The sequence below is a fragment of the Leuciscus leuciscus genome (genome assembly GCF_965113295.1).
Source record: "Leuciscus leuciscus genome assembly, chromosome: 7".
In the NCBI taxonomy this organism is placed as follows: Eukaryota; Metazoa; Chordata; class Actinopteri; order Cypriniformes; family Leuciscidae; genus Leuciscus; species Leuciscus leuciscus.
In genome coordinates, this window is record NC_138731.1 from 35,597,386 (window position 1) to 35,623,185 (window position 25,800).

At 36.6% G+C, this 25,800-nt stretch overlaps 2 protein-coding genes across 2 annotated transcripts in view; one reads left to right on the top strand and one right to left on the bottom strand.

Annotated features, from left to right (window-relative positions):
* The first annotated feature begins 489 nt into the window (after positions 1 to 489).
* osbpl11 (oxysterol binding protein-like 11) lies at positions 490 to 18,007 on the top strand. Its single transcript, XM_082175237.1, has 13 exons — positions 490 to 926; positions 1,418 to 1,486; positions 2,000 to 2,175; positions 3,280 to 3,359; positions 4,780 to 4,968; positions 5,080 to 5,278; positions 8,473 to 8,615; positions 11,044 to 11,184; positions 11,327 to 11,780; positions 11,872 to 12,058; positions 14,445 to 14,627; positions 14,987 to 15,140; positions 16,030 to 18,007. The coding sequence occupies exons 1-13, from the start codon at positions 847 to 849 to the stop codon at positions 16,111 to 16,113; spliced, it is 2,139 nt and encodes a 712-aa protein (XP_082031363.1). The 5' UTR covers positions 490 to 846; the 3' UTR covers positions 16,114 to 18,007.
* A 1,080-nt stretch (positions 18,008 to 19,087) lies between these two features.
* tgfbr2l (transforming growth factor beta receptor-like) overlaps positions 19,088 to 25,800 on the bottom strand; it is an 11,805-nt gene continuing 5,092 nt past the window's right edge. Inside the window, exons 3-7 of the mRNA XM_082175239.1 lie at positions 24,888 to 25,090; positions 23,237 to 24,069; positions 21,765 to 21,906; positions 21,554 to 21,681; positions 19,088 to 20,491 (exon numbers count right to left, since the gene is read on the bottom strand). Coding sequence (XP_082031365.1) covers positions 20,213 to 20,491; positions 21,554 to 21,681; positions 21,765 to 21,906; positions 23,237 to 24,069; positions 24,888 to 25,090 — 1,585 coding nt within the window. The 3' untranslated portion in view covers positions 19,088 to 20,212. The remainder of the gene's footprint in view (positions 20,492 to 21,553; positions 21,682 to 21,764; positions 21,907 to 23,236; positions 24,070 to 24,887; positions 25,091 to 25,800) is intronic.

Below are 25,800 nucleotides of genomic sequence, written 5' to 3' on the forward strand. Positions count from 1 at the left end.
AAGGTTTTGATCCACTTCAAATGTTGACTATATATATTTATTTATTTATTTATTTATTTATTGTTTTTTTTTACTTAACCTAGGAAGTAAATATTTGAAGATTTTGTTTAATCTTTATTATGATTATACACATATAATTAAGCTGTTTTCTTAATGCCAAAAAGCTTAAGATGCAGAATGTAACTGTACACATTTTTCATAACTTAAAAGAAACATTGGTTTTCAAGAGTTATAAAAAACTACACTGTATTTGCCAAAAAATAATTAGATCTGGCAATTGGTGAGGGGATGAATAAAACAAAAAGTGAAAATCGTTTACGATTAAGCATATTTTCTTTATAATTTATAAACGACATTGAATATTTGTACCACACGTCACGAAGGTGGTATCATTACAACTGGCCAATCAGAATGAGCTAGCGCGCTTCCGTCTGGTCTCCACCTAGGACTTTTAATTTGAAAATTGGATTTTGTGGCGTTTATAATGTAAAATCACTAAAATTATAAAATGTCATTGGAGCAAACTATATTGATATGATCGATATGCGATGCATAACATAATTATATCCAAACAATTCCGTTTGTGCTGTTCAATTATTTTTTCTTTTAGACCACCTCCTGTCACATGATGTAGGTCGCGAATGACTTCACGCTCTGTCATGGCTGCACGAGACATAAACATGCCAGTGGTGCTGTAATTCAGAGCATTAAACCAGTGCGATGATTACAACAGCGGCCATAACAAATAATTTTGACTTGAGCTTCGCCATATGAAATTGGTTGGTCCGTGTTTGAGCGGCAGGTGAAGTGTTAGCTGTGTTGTAAGATCATAAGAAGCATCTAATCATGCAGACTGAAGCCGTGCTGGAGCATCACAGCAGCTCACAGAGTTCCCTCAGGACGGGCTCCAAATCCTGGCAGTACAGGTACTTCACACAAATATTCTCATTTTAGAACAATCTATGTTTAATTATTAAAAAAAATGCTCGAAATCAAATAGCAAAGGCAATAGGCTACCTTTTATGTTAGGAGGAGATTGTCTTACAGTCAATTTCCGGAGTAAGCTGGACTTTAAACACGACATTGACATATTTCTGTCATGGTCTACTGTATGTCGTTCCATCTATATGACTTACTTTTTTCCATGCTTCACAAAAGGACAGCTTCAGTCTCCTTTCACTTACATTATATACTTACAGACGCTAGACCATAATTTGGAATAGTAATGTGGATATGTGGTATCCACAAATGTGGTAATGTGGTCTTCAAACATCCTATGAATGGTTTTTGTTTGTACTATACAGCTTTATGGTTGATATTTGGTGATATGATCTTTTGGTAATAGTATGAATATCTGGTACACACTAGTGCTTTTACAACATTGAGTTTAATGAATTTTTCTTTTTATTAACTGAAGTGATCTGATGGAAAAGGTGGATGGGTATTTGATGAAATATACCAATCTTGTGACTGGATGGCAGTATCGGTGAGTCTGATGTATTCATTTTTTATAAACAGACCAAAATGGAATCTCTGTATATTTAGTGGGAAAAAAATCGTTGGAATTCTGCAGGTAAAATGTAATGGCCAAAATATGTAATAAACAAACATATAATCAATAATGAATGATTAGACCTTTATAATTAAAGGTATGGATCTGAGAGTGCATATTTCATCTATGGGTATCATATTTAGATAAAGCTAAAACCATTGAACAATTTTTATTATTATTTGTTTACTAAATAAAAAAATAAAACCTTCAGTATATAGACAAAAAAAAAACTAATAAAAAGGACAAAAACTTTAACTAAAATTAAGATGAAAATGCAAATACGAATAAAAACAATTTCACGATATTAATAAAACTATAGTATCTCATTGATACTAATATAACACTGATTCCATGTGGGCCTGTTTATATGCTCAGAGCCTCTACTGTTTAATCAAGGGCGCGACTTTCTCAGTTTTCTCTAAAGCTGTTATTTTTCACTCACTATAGATATTTTGTGCTCAACAATGAGGCAGGGCTGCTGGAATACTTTGTAAATGAGCAGTCCAGGAATCAGAAGCCCCGGGGCTCGCTGCCATTAGCCGGTGCAGTGATTTCCCCCAGCGATGAAGATTCACACACCTTCACTGTCAACGCCATCAGCGGAGAGCAATACAAACTCAGAGGTTGTCACATGATCTCTTTCACTCTTTTTCTACTTTTTTAAAACCCCAGATGTTTTCACTTCCTTTTATATACTGTTTCTTCTCATTGAAGTGAATGGCTTAGTATAAATAAAACAGCCCTAGATAGTGCTCTCTTAATCATATCACAAGGTTTTTTTTTGTAAAAATGATCCTTATACTAGCATGCATCTCTGGTCTGATCTGAAATAATATGATCCCAATCAAGGCTTGACATTAACTTTTTTGCTTACCAGCAACTGTGGCTAGTGGTTTCCAAAGTTATTAGCTACTCAGCATTTTCACTGGCCACAATTTTGACACAGATACCATGGAGAAAAACTGCCATATAGACATTTTTTATATTATCTCATAATTTAGCAGCAGGTATATTAGTCTGCTGTCACTTTAAGACCTGACGCACGGATCCATTATGCTGTTACACATTTGTTTCCTTTCTCAACTGTTTACGTTCACTTAAAACATAACTGACTGTGTTTACGTGAATACTTGCCAAGACCTGCATTTTGACATTATTTTGTGTTTATTTGATTGTTCAAGCACAATGTTTAAGCTGAAAAAGAACTAAATTTAGTACTGAGAGGCGGCTTTATGTGCGCGCACTTTGGCTGTGAGCACAAAATCTGCGGGAATTAGTAAAATTATGCGCAGTCTCATGCTGAAATTCAAGCCCTGTAAAATCAACAATATTCATTCGGAGCAAATTAAATGAGTGAGTGAGGGGAGGCGGGTTTGTGTGTCAACTCACTGTTAGACAGATGAAAGAGCGAAAAAGAGCTATCTATTCTGCGCAAAATGAGTATTGGATGTTTCAGATATTTCAGAATCGATATGTATCTTAAAATCTATATTTTTTACAACACTACATTGCACTTAGTTTATTTCAGATGCCTTTTTTAAAAGACTACAATTGAAAAATGTATATATTACATATAAAATTCAACCCACCAAAGTGGTTGGTAAGAGTGACTGTGTGACGCCACTGCTGAAATCCACCCGCATTTGGCGGGTGTTAATGTCAAGCCCTGATCCTAATAATTTATTTTATGTTAAAAATCTTTTTAATACCTGTCTGTGTAACTTCAGCCTCAGATGCAAAGGAGCGTCAGCACTGGGTCAGCCGACTGCAGATCTGTGCGCAGCACCACACGGAGGCGATGGGCAAGGTGAGACGGTACAACCAGACACCTGTAATACTGTTAAACCACCACTGCTCTGTGATTTCCTAAGTTACAGGAACAGACAGAAAATCTGTTCAATCACAATGCTGCAAAAAATGTACGATTCTGTCATCATTTATTTATCATCATGTTGTTTGAAACCAATAAACTATCCCAACTTTCTTCTGAGAACCAGAAACCAACCATTATTGAAATCAAGTCTGGTATGATGTAAAAACCCTCCTATACACGTCAGACAAACATATTTTATTGGATTGTAATTTCAGCTCCTCTGAGCTATTCGTTTTATTCTGTTCGTACCCTTGAAATGGTTTTTAATCATCTCGTCAAATTTCACAATGCACATTATTTAAAAGCAGCTTTACAGAAAACCATGATGTTAATGTATATAATATCTTAATATCTTCCTGCCTTGTAGTTGTGTTTAGCATATTAGGGCTGAGCAATAATGTAGTCTACATTTTGCAACAATACGAGCAATCAAGCTGGTGAGATATTCTATATAGTATATATCGCCCTACGCAAGTATACTGTATTTATGCGTATAAAGTAGGACATTCTTATATATACAACTTTATATAAAGAGCTGGGCAATAATATAATTACAATTTGCATTGATATAAACAAGCAGTTAAATAGTATAGTATAGTAATATATAGTATAATATAGTATATTTTCTTTACATGAATGTACTATATGTACATTATGCATATAAAGTTAGATAATATATATATATATATATATATGTAGAGAGAGAGAGAGAGAGCTGTTCAATAAAACAGTTATACAATGATATAAACAATCACGCAACAGAGATTTGCTATATAGAGAGTTTATATATTGCTTTACGTGAGTATACTGCATGCAGGTAAAGTAGGAACTACTTTATATCCTACTTTTAATATATCTCTGAATTATAATATAGTTTAAATTTTTTATACCATATAATAATCAAGCTAATCAGGTTAATTTAATCAAGTTAATCCAAATTTAGTTGTATAATTTTTAGGAAAAAAAATTCTTAAAATTTCTAGGAAAAATACTATCTTTAGTATCTAAAATATAGTTTTCACTATACACATGACAATAACAAACAAACTGGAATGATGTGACTTTGCGCTGCATATTTGACTATATGTGACTGCGAATTAGATGTAGCTGAGGTAAAGATAATCAGTGAATAATGACTTATATTTAGGGTCTGTTTATCACATAAAACCTCAGAAGACTTTTAATATAGTGTACAAATCATAAGGACCATTTTTGTGCTTTGCAGTAAAAATCATCACCAGCTTTCTAGCATTTTGTATATGCTAGCAGAATTGGATCAAAATGTGGTAAATGATGATAAAATTGTCATTTATGTGTAAACTAATCCTTTCAGCAATTATCTGTATTCCCACAGACAAACCCACCGCTTCAATCTCGCAGTCTCTCCATGGCGTCTCAGGGCAGTGGCAGCTCTCCAGGGTCTCAACACAGGATCAACCAGAACTCAAACGCCCTGTTGGGCCTGTCCCAGCTGCAGCGCGGCTCCTCCCTTTACTCCAGCAGGAAATCGCTGCTGCCTGATCACTTGCTGGAGGCCAGAGAGGTAAGAATGAGTGATGCTTTTAGAGGCCCAGTGGCACAGTCAATTAGTAACATTAAAAACATCGGATCTGAACTTTTGAGGTGTTAACCGAATGTTTTTGTCCTGCTCCAGATGATGAGCCAGGCGCAGGGCCAGCACAGAGACCTGATCCAGAGTATTGAGGGTCTGCCCTCCTCCCAGGGTCCCTCTCCCTTGGACCAAGACCTGCTGTTGCTGAAAGCCACCTCTTTGGCCACTATGACCTGCCTCAGCGACTGCTTGCATATCCTGCAGCTCCAACAAGTGGCTCGGCAGAAAGTTCCTCTCGTTGGTGAGATTTTAAAAAAAGATTATGGATAATTGCTGAAAGGATTCGCCTAGTTTACACATAAATAAAAATTTTTATCATTCTCATTTCGAAGAACCGATATTGATTCTTAAATAATATAAATAAAATAAAATAAATGCCATTTTGGCGCTCTTTAATGTGGCGTGACGGAGCTGATCATCTGTTCCACTTCACTACTAGTTACAGCACGAAATAAACATGAATGAACATCAGAAGGTATGTTAAAAGAAATCCATATCATGTCTCGTAATTGTTCGATGAGTCTCTCAACCGGGGAAATATGTAAGTAAAACAGCTTGTAAACACTGTCACATAATGTTAGATTTACCTCAGAAAAGACATTCAAAACTCATTAGTCAGCTTGAAAAATTAACTCTATAGAAGAGCATTTTGCTAAATTATTTGCAAAGTATTTTTACTTAACTTGTTCTTCAGTATTTAATGTATTTTTGAATGTTTTTGAAATGAGTAGAAACATAAAAAATTTATTATAATAATAACTCTCTTATGGGGATTTTAAATGTAAGTAGCCTACAAATCAGTTCATTTTAACCTTTAATATTGTAATGTATCATCTGGGGTTCCCTTTATAGTTTACAGCATTAGTTTTGTACTAGCCTATTGGTAATTGATTAATGTAAAAACTAAGCAATGATTGAATGGACAGAAGGATACAAAATGATAATAATGTGTAATTAGGTTCATAATGCTTGACATCTGGCTCTGTCTGGCTTTTTGCCTCTGTCAGGCTTTTTTAATCTTAGACCTGACTTTACTCTATACTTTGTCTAATGCTACTGCAGTGCTTAGATGTTAAGTGAAAGCATTTCTCTTCCAGTAAAAGACAGTAAGAGGGTTATTTATAAGCACAGCTTCCGTCACCATTTTAGACCATGCGTCTCTTGTATTCCTATCTGATTTTCTTGACAAGATTATACGTCTAAATTGGCAGCATATCCTAACTTTTTATGGAGTTCTAGTTTTGTTAATTTACCAAGTGTTTTGAACAGTCATTATTTAGCTTCACATGACCATTTTCACCCTCTTTCTGACCCTTAGAATTAAATTTTTGCTGTACCTGTAACACTTATATGTAAACATTTTCACATGACGTGAAATGAGAATGCAATGCTTTAGGGCAACTAAGGTCAACTCTCTTTAGTGAAATATTTGGCGAACTCTATTTCTTTTTTTGCTAAAACAGATTCGTTGTCAAAAGTCTAGCGATGCATGAAGCACTGCTCACTTTCAAACCAGGTAGCTTTCTGTTGGTCAATGCAGTGAATTTGAACACGAGTGAAATCTGTATGGGGAATTTCTTTCCCTAATTCAAAAACTCCCAATTGCGTGATTCCTATTGAAATAACTTTCCCTGCAAAATTTCTCTGCGCAACCTTTACTCACAAGCTGCAGGACTGCTCTGCATATTCTTCAATAACAACCATTTTGTTAAGCCTTGATTAAATTGTGAAACACTGCAGTTCAGTCGCTTGTTTTTAACATTATGTACTTTAGAAACATATGCAGAACTCAGTCAGAAACCGCACAAGGTTTAGCATATTTTACCATGTTTACTCTTATAGTTAGTTCTTTTGACATTTAGGAATAATAGTACTGTATCTATTCTGCTTCCTTATTACTTAACAATGACTTAGTGGAATTTCTTAATATCAAATTAGCATGATATATATTTTTTTAATGGCCGATATTGCTATCTAGAGAGCAGAGTGGCTGATATAATTCGATATTGTACAATTTAATAATAAAAAATAAAAGATTTACAGAAAATGTGCAGTGTCACTTTGCAATACTGTTGGTAGATTTTGCCACTGCCAACTTTTGTTTATCTGCCAGTCAGGCACAGATATTAGACAATAATCTTAAAAAGAGACAAATATTCACTGATTAATTGTCCTGGGCTGCATTGCCCAAAAATATTATTAGCCTAAGTAGATTGTAGAGATCATTGGTGCCAGTAATTTGTACAATGTAAACAGGCTTATGATGCTTTTGGAAATGCAGCACTGGCTGATATAACAGTCTGTCATTAGTCATGTTTTCATATTTATCTATTTGGCATGTCATGATTTATGTTAAAAGGAGCAAGTACAGCCTCCCTTTTTGTTGAATACTCTCTTGGTGTAGAGTTTGTGTAACAATCATATATTGGCTGTCGAAATGCAATCCAAAGATGAGTAATGTAGACTCTTTTAGATAACAACAAATGCTCTCCTTCTCCAAATCCGCTATCAGACAGTTATTGAATACCTTAAATCACATATTCACTGCGACTCACTGATCCTTATGTGTAATCCAGGTCAATGCGATAAGATCAAAATACACAACGTCTCTAGTCTTTCTGCTCACGTCACAGTGTCGTGTGTGTACCAAAAATAACCAATAGCTGAACAGCAAAAAAGGTAGCTAATTTTCCATGATATAGTACAGAAAAAACCACAAGTGTTTGTGGTCACAAATCCGATAATCTCAGGTCATGTTTGTGCCTGTAGAATTTATGACCTAGAGCCCTGCTCAGCGAGTGGAATATTGTTTTATAATTAATGAGGAACTGTATCCACCACTGATAGACTTCTGCAGGTAACTAGAGCTCTGCTGGCGTCACTCAAGCGCAGCGGTTGACAGACTAACCAAATTGTGTTACCATTCTGTTGTCAGTTCTTGGATAAATATGTCTCCTGTGAGATTTGCGTGTTTGTGGGTTCTTCTGGCCCAAAAACCCTTGGACGAATATTTATTTTGCCAAACCAAAGACTTCTAGTTGTGTGCTTGACTTTAATGCAACCCATTCATATTTTATTACTCTCTGACTAGAAAGAAACATGTAAACATCACACACTTCCAGGATCACCTGCATTTCCACTGTTGTTGAAGTAGTGAGGGACCATGTGACTTTCTGAACTTCCTAATGACTGGAACAAAACAAAAACCACCAGATTAGTCTCCGTGCCAATAGGCAAACAAGTCAACAATGGGCAGGGCCTCATGCAGACGGTGAGACCCTGTTCTCAGGTTTCCACTGAGAGCTCTGTGTCAGTTGTCAGAGCGCTAAACGCCCAGAAATCCTGTGGCGTTAGAGGCTGCTGTTGGCCTGTCGGCATCGTGCTGGTGGGCCGGTGATATGAGCACCCCTGAGTCTGGTTTTGTGTGCCCTGTAGGCCCTGCCCTCGAGTGGCTGGAGCCAAAACTCCCCGACATCCTGAAGAATGGAGGGACGCTACCCAGCATCACCAAAGATGATGGTAACACAGTGGGAACCGTTCTAGAACCTTTAGAAATGGACTCCTGTGATATCGCTGGGGTAAGATTTGCTTTATCTAAACTTTCTTGCTGACTGTTATCAGTCAATAATTTAACAAATGGGTCTGAATGATTCATTAGCAAACATATGAGTTTGAATAATCTTTGAAAATCCTTATTGATTAATCACACTTGACTTACATTTTTTTTTAAAGTTTAAAAAGTATGGGATCTAAAGTGGTTGTCCAAATTAAGTGTAGAAAATTGATTTCAGAAGATCTGAGCTTGTTTTAGATTACACACATTTTTTATTAATTTCAGAATGGCTGGTTTGGATTGGTCTGGTCAAATATTCTATTCACAAAAATGTGTTTGTTCACTTAATTGCACTTAAGTATGTATGAGTATCATTGGTTTAGATAACAAAATATCAAACCATGTGGTATCTGCAAACAAATTATGCTTTGAAAAGAAGGCTTTTCTGATTTATTTTTGTTGTTAAATTACGTTTCAAACAACAGGTGTCCTACAATAGCAGCGTAATCACTAGTATAGTTCAACAACATATTTCCACCTTGAACTCACACTATTGGTTGAGCCAGTGCTGTTATTTCGGGCTGGATGGGATGCTTAAGCAAGCAACAGTGTTTTGGTTGCACCACAGAAACACAGTGTTTACACTTTACTACAAAAGTGACAGTAAAAACTCACAAAAAAAAAAAATCAGTTTCAAATAAATGCTGTTCATTTGAACTTTCCATTCATCAAAAAAAATTAAAAAAATTAACAGCTTCCACAAAAAAATGAAGTAACAGATCTTTGTGCAACATTAATAATAATAAGAAATGATTCTTGAGCAAATCAGCATATTAGAATTATTTCTGAAGGATCATGTGACACTGAAGACTGGAGTAATGCTGAAAATTCAGCTTTGCCATCACAGGAATAAATTGCATTATAATAAATAAATAAATCTTTTAAAAATTGTAATTATATTTCACAGAATTACTGTTTTTACTGTATTGTTGTTGATCTAATAAATGCAGCCTTGGTGAGCATAAGAGATTTCTTTCAAAAACTTTTAGTGTTTTAACATTGTAAGAATTGCATGCTCCAGCTTTATCTATGGACATTTTCCACTAACATTTCATAACCAGAAAGTGTATGAGTGATTTGTCTTAATTTTAAACTGTATATACATTTTTTAATCATTTTAAAATCTTTTTGTGAATTGTTAGGCTTAAAAAGTGTGCTATCTTTGTTTTATAATAAAAAATGACACTTGGTTTGAAATTTTGTTATATAATGCATATGTAATATATAATATATAAAATGAATTCATGCATTTTGACATTCACAAAAGTATGTCTTAAGTTTCTCAAATATATCCTGTATGTTATCTCAGCAACACAGTTGTGCGTGATTGTATTCATAGCAGATGCTGATGATAATTACTGACAAGTGATGTTGTTTTGGAGAAGGCTCTCTGACTTTGAGTCTCAAGAGTAATCTTTGCTTCAGTTACCTTGATGTAAACAAACACCTGAGCCTCCTCGATTGTCGAACTGTAGACAGGGCTCCCTATTAACCTGAGTAAATTTGTCTGCGGTGTTAAATGTTAACTATGCTGTATGTTTTTTTTTTCTTCTAAATACTCTTGCATAATATTTTGCTTCACTTAACTGTTCCCTAGCATCCACTGTTTCAAGCAGCATAGCAGATAGATTTCAGTCTGAAAAACAATCATCATATACCAATATATATATATCAGCATATATCAGTATAATATTAAAAAATAATTTGACTAGTGTCATTAGTGGTAGGCTATTTGCTGAGGCAAGCAGAACCTATTACATACAGTACTTACTGTTTGGATTTAAACAAACCAAAACATAACTTACCCACATGTACAAATGATGCCTCAGATTGTGAACCCTGTTGGGATAGCTGTGCTCTTCCTTATTTCAGTGATCAATTTGATGAATTTCATGGTAAAATGGGAGATAAATAAGAGAATTACATCCAAGGAAGGACTCGAGCCATATCTTGGGGACAGAATATCATAGAGTAAAAGTTTGTGCAATACTTGGTAATACCTTGCAATTTTAAATGTATGATTTCCAACACTGGCAAAGTTATAGGAGCCATTCAAATCTTAAAAATTATGTTAATTTCTATATTTTTAAAGCTCTAAAATATTTAATCAGCCAAAAAAAAGAAAGAAAGGTATTATTCTAGTCTAATATACAATTATAGTATTTATTGGTATTTTTAAATTTTATTTGTTCAGTTTTCATTTTAATTAAAATTTTAGATAATTAATTAAGCCTCTACCTCTATAAAATGTAAAACAAAAAAGCTTCTTGTAGTTTTGGTCAAAAGGTGTGGAAACCCCGTAGAGGGAGTCCCAAAAACTAGTTCTGTGCTTGCAGTATTTTATTGGTTGAGTAGATGAGTTGAGTAATCATGGAGTTTGGTGTGTGTTTCAGGAGCATGAGGAGATTGACGCCACGCAGGAGGTCGACGATTCCTCTCCAGTCGAGGAGGAGGATCTGGGTGCTGTCGAAGAGGAGCGCAGTGTCATTCTGCACCTCCTCTCTCAGCTGAAACTGGGCATGGACCTCACCAGGGTATATCAGCTCCATCTCGTTAATGGTTTCTTGTGTCTTTCTCAAACCTCAGATAAAAGTTTAAATCACACCATTTTAAATTAATTCTGTTATACAATTAAAATAACATTGTGAAATAACAGTGTTTCACATGGGTGTATAGGTGGTCCTGCCTACTTTTATACTGGAGAAGCGCTCCCTGCTGGAAATGTATGCAGACTTCATGTCCCATCCGGACCTTTTCGTGGCCATCACCGATGGCTCCAGCCCGATGGACCGCATGGTCCGATTTGTGGAGTATTACCTCACTTCCTTCCATGAAGGTCGCAAAGGTGCCATTGCCAAGAAGCCCTACAACCCCATCATCGGAGAGACCTTCCATTGCTCTTGGAGAGTACCCAAAGCGACATCATCTCCGACAGGTGTCCCGAAAGAGGGGACCTCGTACGCGTCAGACTGCTACAATGTTCGCTTTGTGGCTGAACAGGTTTCCCATCATCCCCCTGTCTCGGGCTTCTATGCAGAATGCCAGGAAAGGCAGATGTGTGTCAACACGCATGTGTGGACCAAAAGCAAGTTCATGGGCATGTCCATTGGCGTCTCTATGATCGGAGAAGGTGCGTTTCGCCTGCTTCACACTCAGTTTACTTTGAAGTTTCCATGGATCCATTGTTGATTATTAGGAATGTTAACTTCCTGTGCTCGCAGGTAATCTACACCTATTAGAGCACGATGAAGAATACACCTTTAGTCTGCCCTCTGCTTATGCCCGCTCTATCCTCACTGTGCCCTGGGTGGAACTGGGAGGAAAGGTCAATGTCAACTGCGCCAAGACCGGCTACTCTGCAGTCATCACCTTCCAGACAAAGCCTTTCTATGGGGGCAAGCTGCACAGGTCAGGATCACACTGGATCACATTACGTGACTCCATTTTCCACCTCTTTGAGACCGTATAGGGTTTTCAATGTAAATTTATACAGCAGCCCTGATGAACTGTTAATTAGTATATACTACCATTTAAAATGAATCAGTAAGTCTTTAAAAAAAGAAGAAGAAATGTAATGCTTTTATTACATTACATTGATCAGTAAAGACATTATAATGTCACACAAGATTTCTATTTCAAATAAATGCTGTTCAACATTGATAATAAGACATTTTTCTTGAGCACCAAATCAGCATATTAGAATGATTTCTGTAGGATCAGATGAAGACTGAGTAAATGGCTGCTATAAATTCAGCTTTGCCATCACAGGGATAAATAAACATTTTAAATACATAAAAATAAAAACAGTATGAAAACCGTTATCTTGAATTGTAATAATGTTTCACAATATTACTGTTTTTTTTTTTTAACAAATAAATGCCACCTTGGTGAGGATAAACTGTTGTGTAAATGTCCAGATTCTATATTGTCCAGACACATTTTCTGAGCAAAACACTGTAACACTTTACAATAAGGTCTCATTTGTTAACATTAGTTAATGCAATAACTAACATGAACTGAAAAATACATTTAGAAAAATATTTTTACAGCATTTATCAACCTTAATTAAAGTTAGGTAATAAAATATTTATCTTCATGTTAGTTCACAGTGCATTAACCAATGTTAACAGATACAACTTTTGTTCTTAAAAATGTATAAGTAGGCTAAATGTTTAGATTAACATTAACTAGAATTAATTAATGCTGTAGATGTATTGTTAAATGTTAGTTCATGTTAACAAATGAAACCTTATTGTAAAGTGTTACCCAAAACACTATATTCAATAGGAAAAATGTAGGGGACACTTTATCCACCTGTAATGATTTTCCACCGTCTCTTTGACCCCCGGAATTAAACTGGCTGTTTTTTGCTCCTGTGCCATTCAAATTTCAATGAAAATGCCACATGAAGCACTTTTCTGAGTTTATAGGGCCTGTTTACACCTGAACACTATCTGATGTGTTAAAACGGTTCCATTTACACTTAATAAATGTCCCTGCAAAACGAATATAAATCTGATCTTCAATTCCCGCTCTATGTGCAAATTTAACGGCGTTCACGTCAACGAAAGCGCCAGATATGAGCTGCATTTTATTTATCATCAGCTATTTTCAAGGTCAATAGGAGTAGGAGGGAGAGCGGCATCAGCATTGCTTAGTCTCACTACTTTTAATGAAACTGATTGTGTTTTGAGCATATGCGGAAGTTTGCACGTCGGCTTGCTGAAAAGATACTTAGCATCTGCAGCGATGTGTGTTGCAGTAGCGCGGTCATATAGCCTAAAACATTTTGGGAGATTTAAAATTTACATATGTGGTTTCAACAACCAGATGCATTTACAATTGTCCTGTTTCTTTTGGAATGCGTCTCAAATTACCTCCTGAAGAGTGATCGGAATTAAATCCGTCTCGAAAGCATTTCGGGGGGCATTTACACCTGTTTTTTTTTACAATCGGATCCGATTGACCAGGTGTAAACAGCCCCATTTACAGGTTGTGAGTTTGCTATGGGGCCTTGTTAGAGAAATATTATTTCCGATGTATATTCAATCAATGCCACTGCTTATACATGATTAATTTTGTTAAATTTAAATGAGGTACAGAGACTTCCTTACATAACTTTCAATCATGAAAGATGCATTTTGTTTTTGACAATATTTTTATTGTATGTATATATGTAAAAAAAAAAACAACATATCTTTCATGTTTAAAAGTTATGTAAGGAAAGCTCTTTACTTTATGCAAAATTAACTAAATTCTGTATAAGCAGTGGCATTGATGGAATACACATAGGAAAATAATATATTTTGACAGGTTCACAAAACCATCTAACAAAGATCAGACAGAAATGATTATGGACTTTGTAAAAAATAGACGGAACAATTTTTTTCACGTGGCCGTGTGAAGGACACCCTCTGATTCTATGCAAATGAAGCTGACAACTGCAACTGGCTGGAGAATTGGCTAGACGTCTGCCCTAGTATCAGTCAATGGTCTTTTTGGACAGTTGAGGAAATTGAGTTCTGCAAGTTACAGTTTTTTACAGTAGTCCAATAAATTAACTTGTTTTAGTCGCAATGGAACAGAAGTAGCGACAGATCTTTTCTTCCATACTGTGATGTACATCTGAGTGAAATGGATCATAGAAAAAAAGAATAAATGTAGGGAAGGGACTTGGTTCTATCCATCGGTTGTTGATTGGATGGTGGTTAAATAGGTTTCTTAGTGGTATGAGTGCTTTAATCAGAAAGCCGAGCCAGTGGACTGTAACAGAAGCCTGTGCTTTGTTCCTCAGAGTGAACGCGGAGGTCAAACACAACCCCACCAACTCCGTGGTGTGCCGTGTGCAGGGCGAGTGGAACGGCGTGCTGGAGTTTTCCTACACCAGTGGAGAGACACGTGTCTTAGACGTCACCAATCTCCCCGTCACCAGAAAAAGAGTACGGCCCAATGAGCTGCAAGGACCCTACGAGTCCAGGTAACACCAGTTAATCAGTTTATTATTGTATTCAAGCCACACAACAGTGTTAATGTCAATATGATGCCATATTTTTAAAGGAGCAAAATGAACTGCACACTAAACTAAAAGGTTAATTTTATGAAAATAAGTAATCTAAAGGAATACTTTCAAAAATGATATCATGAAGGGCTGAGAAAGAAGGTCAGATGGGTTTGAAATAAGAGTAAATGTAAAATATTGTTGTTGTTTTTTGGATCAAATATTTATTTAAGGGAAAAACATAATTTTATCATGTCTTGCTATCTGTGGATTCAGACTGAAAAAGGTTTAATGGCTTTAAGGGCTCCATCTTTAACCATTGACTCTTCTCCCTGTAGGAGACTGTGGCAACATGTGACCGAGTCTCTGAAGGAAAGGGATATGGAAAAAGCCACGGAACACAAGCGTTTCCTGGAGGAAAGACAGAGGAAAGAGGAGAGGCATCGTGCAGAGACACAGACAGCATGGAGGACCAAATACTTTGAGCGCAAAGTAAGAACACATCTGCATCTTATTTTTTAAAATCATATAATAATTTCTACATAAAATAGTAAATTAATGGCCACGGGTCCTTAAAAAGTCTTAAAGTTTTCCTAATAATAGGCCTTAAAAAGTATTAAAATAACTTCAATTCAGATTCGATGGGCCTTCAAATATTTTTGGTCACATTACCGCTAAAATTTCTCCAGCCTGACTGTGTCTGTTTACAATCATTGGACAGGACGAAGATTTTTTTCCCATGGTAGTTACTGCGTCATCAGAGAGAACTGAGGTAGCAGAATACAGGTCGAACTACAGCTAGCTGACCAGCCTCCTAGGCTAGTTTAAAATGGGTAAATGTAAGTTTACTGAAAAACGATGAGTTCTCGTGGTGGTTGAAGCCTGTTCCTGGAAATGTGTATTAGGGGAAACTGCGCCGTTTGTCGGAGATGTCCATTCCACACATGGAATCATGATAATAAGAATCATTATCAATAATTGAGCATCAGTAATAAATGTCATTTAAAGGTCATCATGCTGAACAGGAAAACTCATCTAGTGAAATCTGCTTTTACAACCTCCTTGTGTTTATACTTATGCTTTTGCAAACTCTTCTAACTCAAGATTTCCAACTATCGAAAGAGTTGTTGGAATCTTTGTGGTTGGTTTATAGCCTAACTTTAGCTTTTTACTTCTGCTGATTATATTTAGGCTTCAAAACAGCTGTGTTCATTTGTGAAGATTATCTTGATGAACAATACTTGTAAGAATCATACACTTTTGTTGGTCACAGAGTTTATTTTCTGCAATAATCCAAATGCCAGTAGAAAAATCCTATTGTGTTTTTGTCGAGGGAACCACAGTTCTTCAATTCCCTTTTTTTTTTCTTCTCTCTTTCCAGGGTGAAAGCTGGGCGTATTACCAACCACTGTGGAAAACAGCAACTCATAGCTCTTCCCCGGTCCCCCCTCCTCAAAATCCATGACCTCTGACCTTTTAAGAGCTGAGTTCAGGCACTGTACAGCCTCCTGCTATAGTAAACCTCTGGCCCTGTGTTCCCTCTCTCACAGATGAAGACATACACTCTCCTTTGTATGATTCCTGAAACATAACTTCACTTTGAGTGTTTGTAACGCTTTGTGGACTTGCGGGTTTGCACTCTGATGTTCATATTTTGCATCCCTCGGTGGTAAGATTTTTGTAGAACTACACAGTGAATGATTTCTCCAAATCTGCACACTGATATTCTTTGTTGATGTTGCCTTAACAAGTGTCGTATGTAACGAGAACAGTACAGCCTGACTTAATGTGGGATTGTGTTTGGGGTGAACTTCTTAATCTGACCATACTGTATTTGACCATGGTACAGTCAAATATTTCTGATTCTTTTCAAATTGTACATGAATTGTCATGATTTAAATATCAAATGAAATGCAGGATTAGGGGAGTTCAAAAGGACAGCTGCGTCAATAACTGGCGAAGATGTGCTTAGCGGAGCCAGACGCAGCTAGACTTTTGATGAGAGAGAAACCGTTGGCTTGGCTTTTGTATTATGCTGTCTTTTTCTCGTTCTTGCTCTGGTAAATGAGGCTTGCAGGTGCTATGCACAAAATCTGGGCCAGATCGAAGTGTTCGGGTAGAGGCCTGCTCCTCTGTTTCTGCTTGATGTTCATTGAACAGTTACGTTGGCTTCAGTTTCAGAGAGATTTTAAAGGAATAGTTCACCCCAAAATGTAAGTTTTGTCCTCATTTACTCACCCTCAGGTCATTTAAAATCTGTAAGACTTTCTTTCTTTTGTGGAACACAAAGATATTTTAAAAATCCATTCAATGAATGTCAATTCTTTGAAATATCTACTCTTATGTTCCGCAGAGAAAGGAAAAGCCATAAAGGTTTGGAACGACATTACTCACCCTGTTCTATGTAGTCCAGATGACTTGTGCACTATAAGTCTTCTGAAGTCATATGATGAGTTGTGAGGAACTGACAGAAATTTAAGCTGTTTACTGATATCATTAAATATAATTTGCTCTGTTAACTTCAACAGCTTAGGTTTCGGTTGGCCCTGCTTAGAAAAACAAAACAAAAAAACACCCAAAACCAGCCTGTTTCTTTTAGTACTTTTCATCTGGTCAGAGAGGAAGACCAGCTCAGACCGCTGAACTAGGTTCAAAAGAAGTTTTATAGAGCACTTTTATGGTGTTTTTCTATATATGAGGTACAGTATAAGTCACAATTCACTTTTCTTGTATGGAAAAGAGAAGCTTGGACATTCTGTCTGACAACTCCTTTTGTATTTCATGGAAAAATCAGAAAATAATACAAGTGAGTAAATACATGAGGGTGAGTAAATGAAGCCAAAGTTCTCATTTTTGCAATCAGATGTGTTTATAGCATGTGTTCCTTGCAGAAGGTTCAGGTTTTAGTTAGCTGGTCATGATAGTAAGGTTTTTTTGTTTTAATCATATGGAATTTTGTGTTAAAACGCTTCATCGTTTGATCTGCCAGCTGAGGACAGTTGCAGTGACGGTGCTGGCTGAAGTGTTACGTCTCTCATATAATCTCTGCTTCAGCCCTGGCATTGGTTGCGCTGAGAAACTTGTGGTGCCTTATTTGTGTTAGTCTTCCTCTCGTTCCACCTCACAGCCGTCAGCTTTCTCATTAAAACAGAGTAAGACTGAAGCCGCAGCCTTTGTATATATCTCTTCTGTAATTTTCCTGTCCACTAAAGACAGAATTCCCACAAAGTGTTTCGTTCATCAGCTGTGCTTTCCACTCAAGTCATTCATTCTGCTGAGCCATCAACTGCACTGATGTTTTAAATACACTCCCTGTAGCCTCAGAACATATGATTGAAAAAAATAAAAGGGTTAATATATTGGAGGATTTCGCTTTTTTTCCCCCCCATTTGACTTAATGAGTGTCCGTGTGGTAAAGAGAGGAGATGCAAATATCTCACAATAGCTCGCATGTAAAGGAAGATCCATGGATAGTTGAAATGTGTGACGTGACAAACGGATTTTGCATTATTTACGCAGGTATATGACCTAATTTTAATTAAGACATGGAATATTTTGTACTTCACATTTCAGGACCATTTAAAATAATCCAGGGAAGGCAAATCTGGAGAAGCCCTTTCTGCCTTAGTGTAAAAAAATCATAAAAAGGTAATTGTGACATTTCTCACAATTGTGACTTTATTTTTCATAATGTGAAAAATATCTCACAATTGCAACTTCAATATATCTTTTATACTTGTTAATGCAATTTTATTTCTCATAATTGCAACTCTTTCTTGTGATTGCGTCTTTATATCTAATTTTGACTTATCTCACAATGTGACTATTTAATATTTTACACTTTCTCACAATTACCATTTTTTTCATAGGCAGAAAAGGTTTTCATTCAAAACAGTGATTACAAATGGTGAAAAACAACGTATTGCACCTAAAATATACAGTTTCCCTTTAATACTGTATTAATGTACACTACCATTCAAAAGTTTGGGGTCAAAGTTTTTTTTTTATGAAATAAATTAATACTTTTCAGCAAGGATGCATTAAATTGATCAAAAGTGACAGTAAATACTTTTACATTGTTAAAAAAAAAATATATATATATATATAGAACTTTCTATTAATCAAAGAATCCTGAAAAAAGGTATCATGGTTTCCACAAAAACATTAAGCTGCACAACAGTTATTAACATTGATAATGATAAGAAATATTTCTTCCTCAGCAAGTGAGCACATTAAAACAATTTCTCAAGGATCATGTGACATGCACTGAAGATATTTCACAATATTACTGTTTTTACTGTATTTTTTTTATCAAATATATGCAGCTTTGGAGAGCATAAGATGTTATTTAAAAGTTTTTAAAATATCTCACTGACCCCAGACTTTTGAACTGTAGTGTAAAAATGTAACCCCAAAAAATTCTGCTTAAAAAGTCCATGGACACGTTATGCATATACATTTTATGTAGTGATTACTGTACAGCTGTGAAGCCAGTTCACACAAGGAATGGGCGAAATGACTCAACACATCTCTGTTTGCTTCATCTTCAGTAATGGAAAAAGCACGACAGGTTGCCATATGTTCATGTTGACATTCTCACAGAAAGTATTTATCTCCATCAGTTCTTTTTCCAGTATGCAATCTGGTATGAATTTTCCCTGTCCTCAAAGTAGCTCTGTAGAATTTGGGTGAACCTCAGATTGCTTAAAAAAGTTTAGCTGGAGTGTAAATGCAGGCTGATTAGAAACTACACTAGTCAGTCTCATGCTTTTCTCTTTGTCTGAGACCCGAGCTCACTGACGTAACAGATCATTAGTTTATTGAATCCTGTTGACCATCAGAAGCGAGTCTGAGGAATCTTTTAAAAGTTAAAATTAGGATAAGCTAATTGATTATCATCAAAGTCTAGAATGAACAGGATGTTCCTTAACTTCTGAAGTAGGACATTGATAATCCCAGATAAAAAGCTTTGATGTAGTTGTCATTTAATTAAAGTAATCAGCTAAGTGGTTAAAAAAGGGTCAGTGCAAAGAAACTCATTCAGAGCAAAAGGAACATAAGGTTGGTCTTTTTATGTCTAAAAACAGAAGTTCTATTGCTGGTGTATCATCTTTTTGAGTCGTAATTTCAGCTGCAGGTCTGCGGTTAATCAAATTGAAGTCCCCCAAAACCGAGTTTATGGGAAGATCACGTGGATTTCGTAAGTGAGTGAGTCAGAAAGAGCAATGGAAAATTTTAAATCAGAAAATGATGTGTGGTAAACATTTTTGGGAAAACATTTTAGTAAGAATGGCGCACTTTTCAACCCTCTGCCACGTACCCTCAGCTTCTCTCCACCTGCAATAGCTTTATTTGTATTTATTTTTTGTAGTTTCTTTATGGCACAAAGCAGCTTTGGGAAATGTTCATTTCGCCTTCATCCTTTACAGCATTATACAAGAAAATAATGATATTTTAGAACGGAATCCCTCTTTCGTCCGTCGGTTTAGATTAGTGTTTAAAGAAAAACGGAGACCAGCTCCACATAGTGAATCAATATGCATTACAAGAATAAGTCTGATTTTTCACATTTGACTCTGTTGCCTGGAGGAAACGGAGATCTGCGTGTCAGCTGTAACATGCGGACAGATGCCAGTGCTGTGGTCCGTGCAGGGAGGAAGGGAGGGGAGGGATGGGGTTTGGTCTTCTGTAGATGGTGTTATGGGGGTGTGTGTGCAGATGGAGTTCTCCAGCTCTTCCTGTGCCAGAGTGTTAAAGCGCTCCACCACGCAGTGTGCCGTCAGACGAGCCTCCGGGTCTTGATCCCAGCACTCTGTTATAGTCGCACACAAGAGCTGCATGCCCTAAAACACCAGACACAAAATTTGCGATTACGAATAGAAATGTCAGTAACATCTTCTAAGAAGCCTGTATATAGCCTATATCTAATTTTAATTTGCCAATTCAATGTTGGATTTTGATGCTGATTGTTTTTTAATGTTTTGCAAATTTAATGTGGTTTGTTCTCGCTCTCTCACTATATATTAAATACATACATGCATACATATATGTATGTATATATATATATATATATATATATATATATATATATTAGGGTGTAACGATACCCTCATGTCACGATTCGATACATATCGCAATTCTGAACTCACGATATTAATGCGATACTCCAAGACATATGGTAAAAGGTTTACAAAAAATGTACTGTGTGATTAAAATTGTAAATTTGGTATTTCATTGAGTGTGTAAATGAATAGTCTTGGACTTGGTGCTGAAACCCAAAGCACAGGACAATAGAGACACCAGAATAACAATATTCATGATTCTGAAGCTGAAAATACAGAATTATTTTAGACGAATATGCTTTCACTGTCACTGACTAGATATATTTAAAATAATGTAGGACACTTTTACTGGTAACATCAGACATCTGGCATTATCAGGACCCACAAATATTCCCCCACTGCATTATTATACATTATATTCAACATTATATATAGTAGTTTAATGTAGTACTGACACTAAAACTCTGAAAACTTGAGCTATATAGACAATACATATTGTCACTATCCACGATACATATTGTTGCATTTTTGTATTGCGATATATTGTGACACGATATATTGTTACACCCCTAATATATATATACACACACAGTGTAATATATTAATGCAAGAACATAATATAGATAGATAGATAGATAGATAGATAGATATAGATGCACACATTACAAATATTAAATTAAAAACATTTTAGTATTTTAAATGTGTGCAGCTATCATACATGTATATTAACATTATTGCATTTTATAATGAATTATATAGCATTATGTATATTTTTCACAATATATTTGATGTACATAGGTTTTTATCAGTTTTATCAACATCCAGTTGTAATTGTGAACCCACTGGATGTGTCGTCCAGCTCGTTGGAATATCTGGTCGTCCTCTGTCTCTTAACACCAGGTCTCTCATGCTGTCTACACAAGGTTGCTCACACACCTTGGAGCCAAATGGAGGTTCGTAACACTTTACTTCTGTTGAAAAGAAAACAAATGTACTTTAATTCTTCTAGTATGCTTTTAACCTCAAGAAAATATCCATGGAGAGCTTTACTTGCCTCCTATGACGTCACACCTAGAGACCATTTCCCACAGCACCAGGGCCATGGAGTAGATGTCAATCTGTTTGAAGGACTCCAAGTCCTCTAGATTCACCCTGGACTCCAGAACTTCAGGGGCCATGTAGCGTGCCGTCCCCACCTACAGGACATGGACCATGTGATTTAAATCGGACAACTTCGCCAAATTTAATTACCAATGGTTTCATGTGATTACATCTGTGACCTTAACAAATCAACCACTGAGCTTTTAGGTTACACTTAAATAGCTAGAAGAAATGATCACCATGCCCACAGCAGTTCTGCCCACTCAGATGATACATTTAGAAATGATTCAGCTGGAAGGGATGTTTGTGTGTACACAACATTTGAAGACCGTGACTATTTCGATAACTAGAATGCTGCCTACGCAGGCATCATACGCATGTTCTTGGCAACTACGCTGTCTTCCAGCATCCCTCGTTTCGACCAAATTCTAAGGCTGAAACTATCTTTCCCAGGCGTCATTTATGTCATGAAGTTTCTGCCTATGTACAGCCATAGAAATTGTCCCAAAAAGCCAAGATGATCTGAGCCAATAGCCTCATGGGCAGTGCTCCGACATGTAATGTGTTTGCACTTCGGGTGACCCGAGTTTGAGTCCTGGCTCAGGGACCTTTCCAAATCCTGTCAGTTCTCTATACTTTCCTATCTCAAAAAAGGCAAAAATCATTATAAAAAAAACATATTATAAATAGATTATAAATATACAGTACTGTTCAAAAGTTTGGGTTCAGTCAGATTTTTTTAAAGGAATAACTGTGATACTTTAATTCAATAGGATGCAATAAATTGATAAAAAGGGGTCAGACATTTATTTAGATAAATGATTTCTTATAATTCTGGATTTTTTTTTTATCATGGTTTCCACAAATATATTTAGCAGCTCAACTGTTTTGAACATTGATAATAATAAGAAATCTTTCTTGAGAAGCAAATCAGTATATTAGAATGATTTCTGAAGGATCATGTGACACTGACTGAACACTGGAGTAATGATGCTGAAAATTCCACTTTGCAATCACACAAAAAAAAGAAGCTTTTTTGTTGTTGTTAAATTGTAAAAATGTATCACAATATTACTGTTTTCAATTAATGGTGAGCTTGTTAGGCATAAGGAAAAACATAAAAATAATCTTACTGACCCCAGACTTTGGAAATGTGGTGTACATATTTACATTTGGTATTGATAAATAGTAGTTTGGTATAATAAAAATGCACTATTTTACCCAATATGTTTATGTGCTTATCAGATTATCATGCTGTTGCTTGGCCACAAAAAATATGTAGTGTGTTTCAAAAATCAGTCCCTTATGAGGTTCAATTTCATTAAGGATGCCAACCTTAGAAAGCAACTACCTATATAGGCAGCAGACACTACGACAGCTCACTAGGTTTTTATTCAGAGCCGATGTTTTGTCTCTCCTTCCTACCTGTCCACTGTTGGCAAAATCATCTACGGTGAGGGAGAGGTCGAGTCGCAGAGCCAGTCCGAAATCACAGAGCGCACACTCGCTGTGGTTCTTTAACACAATGTTGCTGCTCTTCAGATCTCTATGGGCGATGGGCACTTTTGGTGTGCCGCAGGGCGTTGTGTCACTGTGCAGGTGCGCCAGGCCTCTCGCTATAGAGCCTGCCAGTGAACACAGCTCGGTCCATGTGAGGATATGGCCAGCTAGAAATTCCTGAAGGTTACCCATGTTATAATAGGCCATGATGAGCCAGTATTGCCTCTGGGAGGCAGCAGTAATGCCACCCCGCTCCTCAGCTGTCAGGAACTGCACCACATTCTCATGTTTTAAGTTGGCGTCAGAGAATATGGCTCTTTCGTTACACCACGAGGAATACTCCACCGCCGGGAAGATCTTCACAGCCACCGTTTCGTACTGCCCGCCCTCATTATGACTGAGCCGTGCCCGCCACACCTCTGCGAAGCGCCCCTTACCCACCAGCGCCTCCAGCTGGATGGGCAGCTGCTCTGTGTTGTGGTTTAGGTTATTGGCACAAGTCGATGATATTTCTGAATTGACGTCATCGCTGAGGGATGACAGCTTGCCACGGTAATCGCTGCCATTTACTTGGCCCTCGGCTGGATCCAGAGACTGGTAGTGTGTGCGGCGTGGTCCCCAGTCTTTGGGCTTCTTGCCAGGCTGACGTGTGCGGTACAAGTAAAAAGCCATGGTGGCAATGACAGCTACCAGAAGGGGTGGAACCAAGCTTATGACTACTACTGGAATGACGTCTTTAGACTTCAGCTTTGAGAATCCTGGGGAAAAAAGGGATTGATTACATTAGCACACATGGGCTCTGTTCCCAACCCCATTGAAGTGCCCTGCTATATAGGCAGCTGCCTTCTAAGGGAGCATCCTAACTGAAGTGCTACTTCATGAGTGGTTGATTTGGATGGCCAAATACAAAAGCATTTGGGGCTTGACTGATAAATCGTTTCAATTGAGTTTGCTGTTAACATTTTTCTGAATTGATAATAAAATGTATAATGTTCTAATAAGCTAAATACATAACACAAAAATACTATTTTAGTTAAATTATATAAAAAAAATTTTTTTGTATCAATACTTTTCTGTACTGAAAGAAATATATTTAATAGTGATGTCAAATCAATTATATGTGAGTGTGTGTATATATATATATGTATACACACACATTTATATATTATTTATAAACTTTTATGTTGCGATTATCGAGATTAACCGATTTGACGACACTAATATTTAATAATAATTTTCTTTTTGTCTAGCTCATTGCAGTGGATTATGGGATATATATATATATATATATATATATATTTTACATTGTTGAATAATGTGTGGGTGGTGGGTAAAAATTTATGAAAAAATATATTAAAAAATATATGATGCTTCCTTAGAATTTAGGAATATCTTACAAGACACGATAATCATAATAATGCACTTTTGATGCTTTAAAATTCTGCCTACATAGGAAGCTCAGTAGGTTTTGGAATAGAGCCATGGTTTTGGATATCAAAGCAAAATGTTTTATAAGAAAAACAAGTTTTAATAGTGTTGAAATATTCATTTGAATGTACTACTTTTCATGCTTTACCATTGGCTCCTTTGTCAAAGATGAGTCTGTCGTTGCACTCATGATCTCCGATACAGCCGCAGATGAAGAGCAGGCCATCTTCAGAGGGCTGAGGTGTCATCAAACACTCCTTGGAGGAGTAGTTGGCCAGCATTATGTTCTCCAGCATTTCCTTCGGGTTGTAACACAGCGTCCGCACGCTCATGCTCACATTGTCCTTCTTCCTGTGTGAGAAAAAAATGACAGAAACATCACTTTAATTGTTAAAAAAAAGTGATCAAATTCTTCAAAAATATATTTTCTGTTCCTCTGATCAAATCTAGAATAAAAATTAACCAGGGCATCACTGCTCAGAGGTGAACTTTGTTCTTTAAGCCAGAGTCTAAACTTTCTGGAGAGTTATAAATGTGTTTGCTGTTCATTCTGCATTTGAGTCTCTATTTGACCCCTCAGAGAAGAGCCTCTTTTTTTACACAGCTTGCTTCGACTGCAGTCACTCAAAGGTCACCTCGACTGGCTTCTTCATTGACTGAGCAGGGTGGAACTGGCTTGAAAGGAAATCTCTTGAAAAGCGACCCATATTAGACCACAGATCCCAATCGCTGTAAGGCAGCTAAATCCTTATTCAATGGGACCTTTTTTGAAATATTCTGCCATTTCAGCATCAAACTTCTTAGAACATAATTTCATCCAGTTTCCAGCACAATTTATTCAGTAACATGGTATTGCAGCGACTGAAGCGCAAAACAGACATCACGATCAGTACAGAACAAATGATTCGGTTCATTTCATGGAATCAAAAGCATGCATCGCAACCGGTGAAGTCCTGAACCAAAGATTCGAATGGGTCGGTTCTTTTTAGTTTTTACTGAATCAAACACATACTGTACAGCTTACAACTTTGACTGAGACAGTGCGATTCAAATCACAGTTA

Excerpts from the sequence above, each read along its gene's own strand:
- osbpl11 (XM_082175237.1), top strand. The coding sequence starts at position 847 with ATGCAGACTGAAGCCGTGCTGGAGCATCACAGCAGCTCACAGAGTTCC. Across the intron at positions 1,487-1,999 it reads GTGACTGGATGGCAGTATCG|ATATTTTGTGCTCAACAATG; the intron begins GTGAGTCTGATG and ends CACTCACTATAG. Across the intron at positions 11,185-11,326 it reads TGGGCATGGACCTCACCAGG|GTGGTCCTGCCTACTTTTAT; the intron begins GTATATCAGCTC and ends ATGGGTGTATAG.